Below are 14,598 nucleotides of genomic sequence, written 5' to 3'. Positions count from 1 at the left end.
GTTTCCCATTCAATGTAACATCTCTTGCCTGGGTTACTGCTGCGTTAGCTGCTAACTGATCTTCCCACGTCCGCTTCCCAATACTTAATTTATGCTGTGACAAGTAATTTCCCTAAAGTCAAATCATGTCCCATTTTTTTCTCAAAAACTACAAATAGCTCCCCAACTTAAAGCTTCATTCTTAGGTGTGGTGCTCCACCCATCTCCACAACCCCCATTTTTGGTCTTTTTCTACATTCTTCAAGAACCCATCCCCTAGTTACATTGAGGTACTTTGCCAACAAATCACCCACTTTTATACCTCCATGCTGTGTACTCAGAATAAAATCTGTTTCTTCTGTGTCTTTTGCCTCTCCTAGCTTCAAGGTTTTGTGTGAACTCCTTCACCAGGCCTTTCTCAACTGGCCAGGCGGGGCTGGTCACCCTTCATCTTTACCCTCAGAGCATTGCACTTGTGCTATTTTTGTGTCATTTATTTTATTCTCTCTTCCCTCAGTGGGTGTGTCTGTCTCAATGAAGAAAAACTGTGAAGGAAAAAAATTATTCCTGATATTCGTTAGAGCACGCAAGGTCAGGAAGACCTTATTCAAGGGGGCCATTACAACGGGTATGGGGACCCCCTCAATGGGGTCTTGCAGTTGGGTGGAGAAGATTGGACTCAGCTCCAAATACAGCATGGCAAAGTTGAAGTTTATAGACAAGGACAGGGTGAGGCAGTGGGTGCAGAATCACTCAGAGGAAACATCAGGATTAAGGGGGATTCTGGCCAAACCGACCTAACAGGATTCTTGCTGAAGGCAGCCAGGCGATCAGATGTCACCTGGAGGGCGGTGGGGGGTGAGGAACCCAGTTAGATATCAAGGGTGCTCAGTATGGCAGGTGGGGATTCTAGCTAAGCCAGCCTACTAGGATTCTTGCTAAAATTGGACAATGCAGAGACAAACATGTAAGTCCAAAAGTTGAGGCCTTGTTGAAAAGGTCGGGGGAGCCTAAGTGGAGTTTGGTCAAGGAGAGAATCTTGGTCACTCCTTCATTAAATTGTGACTTTCTTGAAGGTCTTATAAATAAGACCATGACTTATTTGTAGCTATACCAAACATTGCCTAATTCAGTGCTTTGGACATAGTTGGGTTTTTTCTCACCAACTATTTGTTGAATGATTAAACAAACAAACAAACAAGAAAGATCAGTCAGAATAAAGTTATCTAGTAGCAAAGGAGTTCTTTCTTGAGAGAAGCTTGATGCTTCATTGCTCTTGGAATTGATTAATATCTGTATGCCAACAAATAATATTATGTCTCCTTTATTTTTATGTTTTGTGTATAGCTACTTAAAAAAACACACATCTTTTTCTCTATCTATACAACACTCACGGTATGTATATACACACATATAGTATATATATGTATACCTGATGTGTATGTGTGCTTTTCTTATTCTTTGTGTCTTTCTTTTTTTTTAATATTTTATTTATTTATTTGACAGAGAGAGAGAGAGCAAGGGGCGGGGGACACAAGCAGGGGGAGTGGGAGAGGGAGAAGCAGGCTTCTAGCTGAGCAGGGAGCCCAATGTGGGGCTCGATCCTAGGACCCTGGGATCATGACCGGAGCCGAAGGCAGACGCTTAACGACTGAGCCACCCAGGCGCCCCTTTTGTGTCTTTCTTATTCATTTTTTTATCTCTAGCCTAGATCATATGTGATAGTTTCAGAATAAGTATACACTATATTTGTAAAATAATAAAACTCTGACGGAAGCTCCATGGGGAAGGGACAATGGGTCTGCACCACTGGGTCCCCAACGCCTAGAACAGAACCTAGCATCTAGTAGAAGCACCATAAATACTTGTTCTTGTTAAGTTAAAGATGTTCAGGAATAAAGTACTGTTCAATGTCACCTTCCTTTCTATGATTTTGTTTGATTTCATTTTCTCTGTGTATTTTCCAGTTGAAAATGACCCACATTTCATCATTTACCTACCAAAAAATGAAAAGAATATTTGTTTCAATATTGACTCAGAACCTGGAAAGATTTTCAACCTTGTTTCTGATCCAGAATCAGGTAAAATAAAAAGATGCTATATTTGAAATAGGCAATTAGATCATTGTCATGTTTCACTGTCACTACTTGGGATTTCTTTCTTCCCCACCGTAAAAGAAGTCCTGTACTTTTCAAACTCTGATAATTAGTGAGAAATGAATTATAAATATATTCCTAAGGGAATTAGAATAGCTAAGAAACTGTATGAACTAGCAGATCTTGCTGTGATATAAATCATTTAAAGTATAATAAGACATAGTAACAAAGTGAAAGTTGCTTAGGACAAAAATGTAAGTCCTGAAGCAAAAAATAATAATAATTTTCCCATATTGTCAAGTTTTGTAAATTTGAATAATGGTGCCCGCATGTGCCAAAAAATGGCGCACAGAGAGAAAAAAGCGTGTTTTCTCCTCCAGGGATTTTGGTCAATGGGCAGCTCATTGGTGCTAAGAAACCCAAGAATGGAAAACTCAGCACCTATTTTGGAACACTGGGATTTTATTTACAAAGCGAAGACATGAAAATAGAGATCAGCACCAAGACCATCACTCTGAGTCGGGGCTCTCGGGTGTCTGTCCTTTCCTGGTCTGACACAGCTCATGTCATTAATCAGAGGCGAGTACTGTCACGTCCAGATGCGGGTCTGTCATCCACACATGACTACACAAATCGATCCAGAAATCCGTGATCGAAACGCAGAACTTACAGTTATCATTTTAAATGTGAAGAAGTCGAGGTTCAGAGAGATTGTTGTTGCCTACTCAGCCCTCCGCCCCCCGCCCCCCGGCAGCTGAGTCCCTGTCTTTTGGCCACTGTGTGTCTCAGCACCAGCCTGCGGCCTGTCATGTAGTGAGGACTCGATAAAGACGTGCCGGATAAGTGAATGAATCCATCAAAAATCCCCAGCCAACTCCATGTCGGAGTGTGCCCGGAAACACTATGATTGTGTCTTATGAGTCATATTTTCCCATGATTACCTGTTCATTGCTTTTATACAAACATACAAACTGACAGAATTCCGGAGCCAGGAGCAAAAACAACATTCTATAATGAAAAGTGCTGTAGAGGGCCTAGAATACTCGTGGGATTGTCCAGGGCGGGATGGCGAGCTAAGGTTCACAGTGGGAGGAATGACTTCCTAAAAACAGTGTGTTCTAGAAACATTGACTCCATTTTGCCTTTTGCCCCAGGGTGCTTGTCTCTGTGAAGAAGGAGCAAACTGTGACTATCACCCTGGATAAAGACATGTCCTTCTCTGTTTTACTCCATCGCGTTTGGAAGAAGCATCCAATCAATGTAGACTTTTTGGGGATCTACATTCCCCCCACAAACAAGTTTTCACCTAAAGCACATGGACTAATAGGTATGGTATTTATCACCCATCTGGCAAGTGAGTCTTGGTCTTGAGCAACTTTGGAGGTTAGAACTTGAACAGTGATGGGTCTGGACTCAAAGGACAGGTTGGGGCCATGCTCTGTGCCTGGGTCTTGATTTATACAGGGGACTGAGGACACACAGGGGCCAATGCCATTGACAGAACCATTTATTGTCACTCAGGTTCCCCTAGAAACAAAGAGGCATGGCCCACAATGCAGGGCCACGGAAGAAAGCCAGGTTTTGGTCAGGGACCCGAAGCAACAGGTTTAGGCCAGAGCCTCTCCTGAGCTTCTGTGGGAAGACAAAGCAGAGCAGGGTGGTTCCGGGTTGGCTAGCTTGAATCATTTCGGCAGGCTTTGGGCTCTTGGGTGGTCTCTAGTTACCTGGCCCCTGGCCCTGGAATGCTTCCGGGTCACACAGGCCAGGTAGAGGAGGTCTGGCCCTGGGATGGTTTGCATGCAGATCATAGCATGCTCCTGAGTCCTCCGCTGTCTTTCAAAACTGGCTGGCCCTGGGGGGGCAGTCTCTCCCCAGCCAGTCAGGGTTTTTGATGTCAGCTCATAATATACAGAAGATAACAAACATGATTCATGCAACCCGACAGAGCAGGGCAGCGGGACTCGGTGATGCTCTAGCCAAGACCATTTGCCCGTTGCAGGTGAGGTTTTCCTCGAACCAGGATTTCATCCTCACAAACTGGGCAAAAGGTTAGAGAAGCGATATACACTTTCAATTTTATGTGAAAGATGTTTTTTTTCTAACTGAAGAGAGGTGAACTGGTTTTGGAAGTCTGTGATAACAAGCAGGGTATCTAGGTCCACTTTCCCTACTACTTTTTAAGGAATGGTTCCAGTTTAAGCATGTGGCATCACAAACCTTGTCCCTGCGATTTAAGCCATGTGGCAGGTGCTCACCCCGTCATCAGGGCGGGCGTTCCGATCCACTTCTTGTCCAGTAGGTCAGCCTCATATGTGAGATGACTGTGGCTCGAGCAGCCCAGCTTTGCTCTTGGGAAGGACCCATCCCTTCCATCGCTCTGCCCTTCTCCTCTCAATATGTCTTTCTACCCCAGAAATTCTGGGGAGGGGGTGGACAGAAATGCAGCTTGGGCCAAATGATGATGAGACTGGTTTTTTATTTACCCTTGGGTTCTGTGTAAATCAGCATCTGGACTTTGTCTCACTAGGCCAGTTCATGCATGAGCCGAAGATCCGTATCTTCAATGAACGACCGGGAAAGGTCCCCAAGAAGCCAGAGGCGAGCATGGAAGTGAAGGGATACACGTTGACTGTCACCAGGTAGGCCTTGGAGGCATACAACAGGAACGGAGAGCACGCCTCCCGGGATTAAACTCACACAGTATCATAGAAGCAAGAAAAGCTCTTGCAAGCGTTACCTATGTCAGACTGAACGGTTCATCAGGAAGACACATATACACAACGTTTGCATAAGGACGCCGCAGGTGGGCCAGGCTAAATGCAAATAAGGACTAGCTAGACAAACAGGTACCATAAAAGGCCGAGGACAATTAAGCTGTTGGTCTCACCGTCAAGCATTACTAGCCCTATGGACACAAGCTGGATTACTGAAAAAGCTGATCAAAGGAGGAAATCGTAAAAGTCCCTGTGAACTAGGGCGCCTGGGTGGCTCAGTCAGTTGAGCGTCCGACTTTTGGTTTCCGCTCAGGTCATGATCTCAGAGTCGTGGGACCGAGCCCTGAGTCAGGCTCCTCACTCAGCACGGAGTCTGCTTGAGATTCTCTCTCTCCCCCGCCCCTCCCCCCACTCGCTCTCTCTTAAAATACATCTTTTTAAAAAAATACCTGTGAACCACAGTGCTAGAGAATGAATGGATATGTTTACCTAAGACTGGAGCCTTCTTCTTCTTCTTGAGCATGAATCTACCCAATGCATTTTTGTGTAGCTTTTCTCATGCAAACCATATCCATATGCTTCGTTTTGAAGTGAGAATTCCATCTCGCAAAGCATTCTGAGTGTAACATTCTTATCAGTCTTTTCAATTTCTCCCAGTCCTCGACAGTAGTCTCCCCTGTGCTATCTGATAGCATCTTAAAGCAGGTGGTTTTTTTTTTTTTTTTGCCTTTTAAGAGTTTTTAAAAAGCAATCAACTTTGCTTTATAAGAAATGACTTTTTAAAAAAGATTTTATTCATGTATTTGACAGAAAGACACAGCGAGAGAGGGAACACAAGCAGGGGGAGTGGGAGAGGGAGAAGCAGGCCCCCCGCCGAGCGGGGAGCCCAATGTGAGGCTCGATCCCGGGACCCTGGGATCATGACCTGAGCCGAAGGCAGACGCTTAACCAACTGAGCCACCCAGGCGCCCCAGAAATGACTTTCTTTGCATACAAATGTCATTGGCTTCTATGTAAGTAAGCGATAAAATTGCAGTCATAATTAAGCCATACATACCACCACACGTAGCTTTGTGAAGTACAACAATGAACTCTTGGGGCGTCTGTTTCTCCCTCTCCCTCTGCCTGCCACTCCCCCTGCTTGTGCTTTCTCTCTCTCTGTCAAATAAATAAATAAGTCAAAATCTTTAAAAAGCAAAAGAGAACAAAAGATGAGCTCTCGGTGAGTATACCACTCACCTGGTTCCGGAGCACTGGAGACCAGTGAGTTACCAATGGGCATCAGTGTGTGTGTTTGATAAAGCAACGGTGAGCACAGGTAATCACAGTAAGAACAGTTATCTGGGGTTGGTGAACGCACATCTGCTATCCTCTAATGACAAAAGTAACTGTTAGGCCTCAAGTTCATCTACCGCAAGCACCTAGTGACGCATAACTGAAATTGAGCTGACCTGGGGCCGTGCACTCTTGTATATATTCTAAAGCTCACTGGTGACAATAGGCCCTATGACTTTTTAAATCATTGGCTTCTTTGTCCTTTAAGTGAAAGGCATGAATTTCTCAGAAACAGCCGGCATCGCCCTTACGTAGCACTCTCACCCGCCCAGGGAGGTGGGGGGCATCTTGGATTCATCCTGCAGGTGACATGTGAGGTTAGCCCACAGCACTCCAGTGTTGGGTTCCCGCCTTCTCTCCAACTGAAAGTTAATTTGCACTCCTCACCGGAAAAGTCTCTATTGGTCAATCTCCAAAGGGTTATTTGAATTATCTAAGGATACACTGCTTATTCCCTGTCCTTCCAACACCAAGCCCCAGATAATGATGTTGCATACGACTTGGAGAGTGCGGATGGGTGGGGGCGAGCAGATATGGCCCTAGAAGGAACGTGCTACAAAGAACAGCAAGGGACGGGGCGTGCCTCCTTTCCAGATATGCAGACTGGCCAAGCCTCGGACTGTGTCCTAACCATACGCACCATTTTCCTTGCAGAGGTCTGCAGAAAGACTACCGAACAGATAGAGTGTTTGGAACGGAGGTCTCCTGTTGGTTTGTGCACAACAGTGGAAAAGGTTTCATCGATGGGCATTACAAGGATTACTTCGTGCCTCAGCTTTATAGCTTTCTCAAAAGGCCTTAAGATTGATGGCTTTGGAAATTATCTGTAGGTACAGTTTTTCCCTGCAGTCATTCTTTGGTCTGAATAATTAAAACACTAACCAGATATCATGGTGGTTTTTAAAAGCTGTTAATACATCTGAAGAAAAATAAACACTTTGCAAAGAAGAGTTAGGATTTTGTTGAGTCTTCCGATGTTAAGAGGTGTTCATCAAGGTCATGCAAAGGAGAGCTGCTTTGGCGAGTCAGACTGGCTTCCGGACAGAGCCCTACATTTGGCATTTACTGTGATGATTTCATTATTCTCGAGTGTCAGGTCCTCAACCTTGCAGGCTGAGTACATTTTTACGTTGTCAGGTACATGGGATGTTCATTTCTGAGAAGGTGATTTGGCGAACATCGAGTAAGAACAGGGAAGTTCCTTGATCTTAACTGTTCTGTGGCTATAAATACTAAAGCCCTGTCACCAGCTGTTGGGATAGACTTGCCAAGGTACCTGTGATGGCCCAATATGGTTAGCAAGGATTCCCTCCACAGCGTTGGCCTTAGAAGTCCTTTTTAGTCCATGAAGCCTGTGTAAGTCAGGTGCTCCAGAGAAAGAGAAACAAATATATGTGTGTGTGTATATTTAAATACACACACAGGGAGAGAGAGAGATTTATTACAACAATTTGTTCCCATTGTTACAAATGCTGGTAGTTTCAAACCTGCAGGGTGGGCTGACCGATGGTGCAGGAGAACCAGGGAAAGCCGATGTTTTTGTTTGAAGGCCATTAGGCAGGAAGAATCAGTGTTGCAGATGAAATCCACAGGCAGTCAGCGAGAGCATTCCCACTCACTGGGGGGAGGGTCATCCTCTCTGTTCCACACAGGCCTTCAACTGATTGGATGAGGCCCACTTCAGAAAGGCCATCTGTTCTACTCAGTCTATGATTTAAATGTAAATGTCATCCAAAAACACCTTCATAGAAACCACCAAAAGCATGTTTGACTAACTCTGTGGGTACCCCATGGCCCAGCCAAGTTGACACATAAAATACACTGTCACAAGGCCTTAGTTCACCAACCTCTCTCTGTTCTCAAAGCCATTCTCCAAATAAGATATGGTACAAATGGGAGGGGTCTGCTTATTAAATTACAATCTCTCCTAACAGGTCTGCCTCCCTGACATTATTCCAAGGTCACCTCAGAGATGGTGTTGCTCCCAAATTCTTCACATATTTAAAATCGCTCCGGACATTACCTCACATGGCTGTTGATGTTACTATGAATCTGTAGACAATCACAGTTCCAGATTCTCTGGAAGCCACATGTTTCACACCGATTTAATGATCTTGAACGCAGAGGCTTCCTGAGTATTCCTTGTAGACATTTTGTCTGAGAGTAATGCCATTTACATTATTAAACCTTGTATGATTAGACTTCGTTTCAAAATAAATTTGACTAGCAAGTTATGTCCTAACAAAAGGCTAATGACATTTATAAGGCAGAATAAATAAACAACTAATCGGATGTCTTCATCACGTCCACATTAATCTAGTGGATCTTCGTGATATGGTGCCAGTTGGATTCATTTTAAGTCTGTACTTTCCTTTGTTTCTAACTGCCCTTTAAAAATCAATTCCTAGAATTAGGATATATTTCCAAAGGCCAAAGTGGTAAAATTGCACTTAAAAAAAGGTTTAAAGTTATATTGTTTTGAAGCTTTCTCTCCATAATTTAGTAAAAGTCATTTTTATTTTAGAAAGTACACAAAACTCCCTTTTTGGACACACCCAACCTCTATTTGAACAATCAAGTGATTATCTGTTGACCTAATTGTAAAATATTAAAGAAATGTGATATTTCTAGAATCCAAAGGTGACCCCAGTGCTAAAGAGGCAAATGGCATTGGTTTTCAGCTTCATCTATGGTTACCTATGATACATTAAAAGAGTCTATGACATCTTTCCCATTTTCTATTTCAAACATACTGATCTTAAAATGCTAATATTTAACACAGACTTCAAAAGTGGGTTCTTATAAGGGTGCCTGGGTGGCTCAGTCGTTAAGCGTCTGCCTTCGGCTCAGGTCATGATCCCAGAGTCCTGGGATCGAGCCCCGCATCGGGCTCCCTGCTCGGTGGGAAGCCTGCTTATCTCTCTCCCACTCCCCCTGCTTGTGTTCCCTCTCTCACTGTGTCTCTCTCTCTGGTAAATAAATAAAATCTTAAAAAAAAAAAAAGTGTGTTCTTACAATTAATTCTGTTACTTGGTAACAATTTGGACCTTAAGACTTTTATGCCTTTAAGACTTTTATACCTTTAAATATATAAGTTTAGATCGATTCCTAGTATTTTATATGTGCTCTGTAGTTTTAAAAATAATAATGATGATCTTGGGCTGTGCATTTCTACGCAGGATATTGAACAAGGGTTCTATCAAATAAACTAGATTTAAAGTCAAATCCATGTTATTCAAATTATTAAAATCTTCATTAATAGCTGGTGTGTTGAATAATAAAACTAACCTTGTATTCATACTGTCCACATGTCCCCATTGAGACCAGTAATATGCCTTCTCTATATAATTAGAGTTACAAATGAATAATCAATTTTGAATTTCAAATGAAAGAACCAAATTAACAGAGATAGTTGGAAAGGAAGAAACTCTTCCACTGTCTACCTCTTGATTAGTTTCTGAAAGTATTATGCTTTCAGCAATAAAGGAAAATAACCTGACAATTACCTATATTATGTTTTCTCATTCTTTGGAGCACTTTGTAACCCACTGGGAATTGATCAGTATTTAATTTTGTATAGAGTAGTGGTATTCAACTTAAATCTCAGTTGGGGTATCACAGAGCTGCTATCTGTCATATATATTAATCATCTTTAGGACTTCTGTAGCCTAGCTTCAAAGCACTTTGTAAGTATCAATCTAAATGGTTTCCATTAAACCAAGCAAATATATGTCTTATTGTCGGGGAAATTAGAGCCCGTGTTTGAAAAAAACAGCCTCTTGTCTCAGATTGCATCTCTGTCGTAAGTTTGTATGTTTACTTGTGTTTTTAACTTACTGAAAATCAATTTTCTAAGAGTTGGAAAATTGGCAATCCAAAGAAATAACTGAGAAGAAAAGGAAATTAATGATTGTCTCAATGTATAGTAAAAATGAACTATGAATCAGGAGTTATTTTAATATCCTACTGGTGTGAGATATGCAAATCATTGTACATGTTTATAGGATCACTTAATTCCATAAAAAGTGGCATTTTAACTTCAGCCTTATCCCAGTTGAAAGAGATATGTCATTCCAAAGACACTAAGATCAAAGTAAAAGTTACCTGGCTGCCGGAATACATAAAAATGCTTAAGTAATGCTCATGTATGCTGGGTACATAAAAATGCGGTAAGAATTTAGTAGTATTATTTTTAACACTTTTTCCACACTGGCCAAGTCTACAGTAGTGACTTTTTCTGGGCTATCCATGTAGGAGAAAGAAAAATAGAGGATGTTTCCTTTTAATAGTATAATGATTCAGTTATTCACTGAATGTTTCTGGGGGACACTTCAGTCAATCCTATAACCAATTTATCAAGGCTGATTCATATTCTAATCCTGTGATTCTATTTTAGTGAAGTAGGAACTGAGGTGTATGCTGATATTAGTTAATGAAATCTCTTACTGAGGCCCAGCAAAGTTAGGGTGGATTTTTAAGTTGCTGCCCTAGATTATCAAGTTCCTCTTTACTCGCCAATCATTTCATTTGAATATCAGTTCACTGAACATTGTCAATTCCTACATAACACACATCTTGGGTCTATACCCGCTTCTCACATCTTAATCTCCAGCACCTACTGCAATGACTTATTTACCAGAGGCACTAGGTAAATGTTTGTTGAATGAATTTACTCAAGTATGACAGCAAAAATGGATAGACAGAAGTAGACAAGGGGAAAAGCATCAAAGAAGGCAATAGGATCCAATGGCATGCCCAATGAAGAAAACTCAGGGAATCTGGTTTCCCAAGACACTATTACCAATAATTTGATATGACCTCAAGTGATATGATGAAAAATAGCTTTCTAAAAAATGAGAGGACAAGCCATGTATTGGGAGAAAATATATTTGCAAAAGACTTATCTGATAAAGGACTGTTTTCCAAAACACACAAAGAACTCTTAAAACTCAACAATAAGAAAATGAACAGCCCAATTAAAAAATGGGCAAAAGACGGGCGCCTGGGTGGCTCAGTTGGTTAAGCGACTGCCTTCAGCTCAGGTCATGATCCCAGGGTCCTGGGATCAAGTCCCGCATCAGGCTCCCTGCTCTGCGGGGAGCCTGCTTCTCCCTCTCCCACTCCCCCTGCTTGTGTTCCCTCTCTCGCTGTGTCTCTCTCTGTCAAATAAATAAATAAAATCTTTAAAAAAAAAATGGGCAAAAGACTTAAACAGACACTTCACCAAAGAAACACAGATGGCAGATAAGCACATGAAAAGATGCTCAATGTCATGTCACTAGGGAATTGCAAATTAAAATAACAATGAGATACCACTACACACCTATCAGAATGGCCAAAAATCAAAACACTGACAACACCAAATGCTGGTGAGGATGTGGAGCAACAGGAATGCTCAATCATTGCTGGTGGGAATGCAAAATGGCGCAGCCACTGTGGAAGACAGTTTGGCAGTTTCTTAGAAAACTAAACATATCTTACCATATGATCCAGCAATTGCGCTCCTTGGCATTTACCCCGAGTTGAAAACATGTCCACATAAAAACTACGCATGGATGTTTATAGCAGCTTTATTAATAATTGACAAAATCTAGAAGCAATGAAGATGTCCTTCAGTAGGGGAATGGGTAGATTGTGGTTCATCCAGAAAAAGAAATATTATTCAGCGCTGAAAGGAAGTGAGCTATCAAGCCATGAAGAGACATGGAGAAAACTTACGTGCATATAAGTGAAGGAAGCCAACCTGAAAAGTTTACATAGTGTATGATTCCAACTATATGACATTATGGAGAAGGCGAAACTATGGGAGATAGCAACAAAAAAAAAAAAAAAAAAAAATTCAGTGGTTGCCAAGCGGTTGAATTGTGGGGAGAGAGGGATGAAGAGGCAAATCACAGGATTTTTAGGCTGGTGAAAGTATTCTGTATGATACTATAATGGTGAATACATTTCATTATCAATTTGTCCAAACCCATAGAATGTACAATACCAAGAGTGATGCTAATATAAACTACAGACTTTGGATGATGATGAGGCATCAATCATTATCATGGGTTCATTATTAACAAATGTGCCACTTTGGTGGGGGATGTGGATAGTGAGGGAGATTGTGCGTGTGTGGGGACAGGGGATAGATGTGAAATCTCCATACCTTGTGCTCAATTTTCCTGTGGGGGGGAAAAAGTCTATGTAAAGAAAAGTAGCTTGTGATGCTTTAAAAAGGAAACAAAGAGTCCATATAAAACTTGATTTTAGGTGTCTGCAGTCACTTTGTGTAACATAACCACTACTGGACTCTAAGAACTTACGGGAAAAAATGTCCTGTCACCTAGAATCATATTTTTGTGCTTCAGATTCTTAAAACTTAAAAGTCACCTCAATTATGCCACTTTATTTCATTCTGAAGATAATTTCAGGAAGATGTTGGGGAAAAGAATAAAAATGTGGGAGGCAGAGAGGAAATATTTTTTCCTATGAAGAAAACCAGGGAGGTGATTCCAAACAGATTTGGGGGAGGCATGTGAAATCTGTCGCGGTTTATTTACCATTTTATTATCGGGGAGAACCTTCTCCCTCCTGAAATTCTTCGGGCCAGATTAATACCAGGCCAGGCCACAGACGTGTGGCCCCATTTACTGAACCTACGCCCACCACCACATCTGACACTTCCTATTATTTTCTGTAGTTCTCACAACAACCCTAGAGGGACACATTTTTTTTTTTTTTGACAATTCGTATATTAAAAACATTGAAATTCGGGGCACCTGGGTGGCTCAGTCGTTAAGCGTCTGCCTTCGGCTCAGGTCATGATCCCAGGGTCCTGGGATCGAGCCCCACATTGGGCTCCCTGCTCTGCGGGAAGCCTGCTTCTCTCTCTCCCACTCCCCCTGCTTGTGTTCCCTCTCTCGCTGTGTCTCTTTCTGTCAAATAAATAAATAAAATCTTTAAAAAATAAATAAATAAATAAAAATTTAAAAAAAACATTGAAATTCAAGAACATGATATTTTCTAAGATTACATAGCTGGTGAAAAGAACAGCCAAAATTCTATCTCAAGTCTGCTCGACTCCGAAACTCAGTTCCTTTTCATGTGACTATGCTGTCAAGTTAGTTCAGAAACACTTGAATTCCTCCTGGAAGAATTGTGTTGGCAAAGCTACCGACATCATCCTATTAGTATGTCTTATGCTGCGTCTTCTGTTTCTGTTCACCAGCATATATTCTCCCAGCTTCTGGCTAGAGAATTTCTCACCTCTCCCTGATGCTACATCCATAAGAGAGTTGGCCTAGGGGCTGGCACACAACCCAAGTCTGGCCAATCAGTATATTCCAACCCTTGCATTTGGAGTGATCTGTCCCAATGTGGACTGGTTAAAACTCAATTCCAGTCTTCTGTTTGAACTGTGGGAGAAAGGAAGATGGGAAGCTGGAGATGCCAGCAGGCATCCTGCTGGTGTGAGGAGCTGAGAATGGAGCCAACACAGAGAAAGGAAGAGCCGCAGAGACCAAGCCCCAATAAGCTGTTCACTCTGAACCCCATTGGGAGCTAAGGTCTGCTCCTTTTGTCCTGTGACCTATACATTCATTTACTAAAAAAGATTTTTTTTTTGATAACCCAACTAGGAGGTGGATTTCCTATCTTTTGCATCCCTAAGTAATACACTGCTCTATTGCTTAAAAATGTATAGTTCAACATTGTTGATGGGATTGTAAAATGGTGCAGCCACTTTGGAACAGTCTGGCAGTTCCTCAAAATGTTAAACATGGTATCCCATGAGTTACAGTGAGACTCAGCGACTCCACTCCTGGGTGCTGAAAACGTACGTCCACAGAAAATCTTGTACCTGAATGTTCATGTAGCAGCATTACTCAGAATAGCCCCAAAGCAGAAACAGCCAAAATGACCACCAACTGACCGATGGATTTTAAAAATGTGGCCTACCCATACAGTAGGAAAATGGGAGTAGGCCTACCCATACAGCAAGAAAATGGGAGCGAAGTATTGATACGTGGCCCGACATGGACAGACCTTGAAAACATGATGCTACATGAAAGAAGCTCGTCATAAAAAGACATGTCATATGATTACGAAGTGTCCAGAACGGCAAATCAGAGACCGAAGTAGACTGGTGGTGGCCAGGGGCTGGGGAGAGAGGGAGGACAGGGAGTGACCATGGGCACATGCGGTGATGACAATGTTCTAAAAGTAAATAGCGGGGATGGGTGCGCGACTCTGTAGATATACGGTAAACCACTGAATTGTACGCTTTAAATGGGTAAAATTATATGGTGTGTGAGCTCTATCTCTATAATAACGCTGTGACTCTATTTATAGTCTGACTTTTTAAAATGTCATTATATATTTATAGTTTGCAACTTTACTACAGAAAATATACAGTATATGAAGGATTTCCTCTAACTGTATGATTCTAAATAGTCTTATATAAAACACTGTACAATAACATTCTTTTAATG

At 41.9% G+C, this 14,598-nt stretch overlaps 1 protein-coding gene across 1 annotated transcript in view; it reads left to right on the top strand.

Moving 5' to 3' along the window:
- Positions 1 to 7,048, top strand: part of ITIH2 (inter-alpha-trypsin inhibitor heavy chain 2) — a 33,753-nt gene extending 26,705 nt beyond the window's left edge. Inside the window, exons 17-21 of the mRNA XM_021696715.1 lie at positions 1,947 to 2,060; positions 2,456 to 2,654; positions 3,230 to 3,402; positions 4,603 to 4,714; positions 6,779 to 7,048. Coding sequence (XP_021552390.1) covers positions 1,947 to 2,060; positions 2,456 to 2,654; positions 3,230 to 3,402; positions 4,603 to 4,714; positions 6,779 to 6,926 — 746 coding nt within the window. The 3' untranslated portion in view covers positions 6,927 to 7,048. The remainder of the gene's footprint in view (positions 1 to 1,946; positions 2,061 to 2,455; positions 2,655 to 3,229; positions 3,403 to 4,602; positions 4,715 to 6,778) is intronic.
- The last annotated feature ends 7,550 nt before the right edge of the window (positions 7,049 to 14,598 follow it).

This window comes from Neomonachus schauinslandi, chromosome 5 (assembly GCF_002201575.2).
Source record: "Neomonachus schauinslandi chromosome 5, ASM220157v2, whole genome shotgun sequence".
NCBI classification, from domain to species: Eukaryota; Metazoa; Chordata; class Mammalia; order Carnivora; family Phocidae; genus Neomonachus; species Neomonachus schauinslandi.
This window is presented reverse-complemented; position numbering and strand designations above follow the sequence as displayed.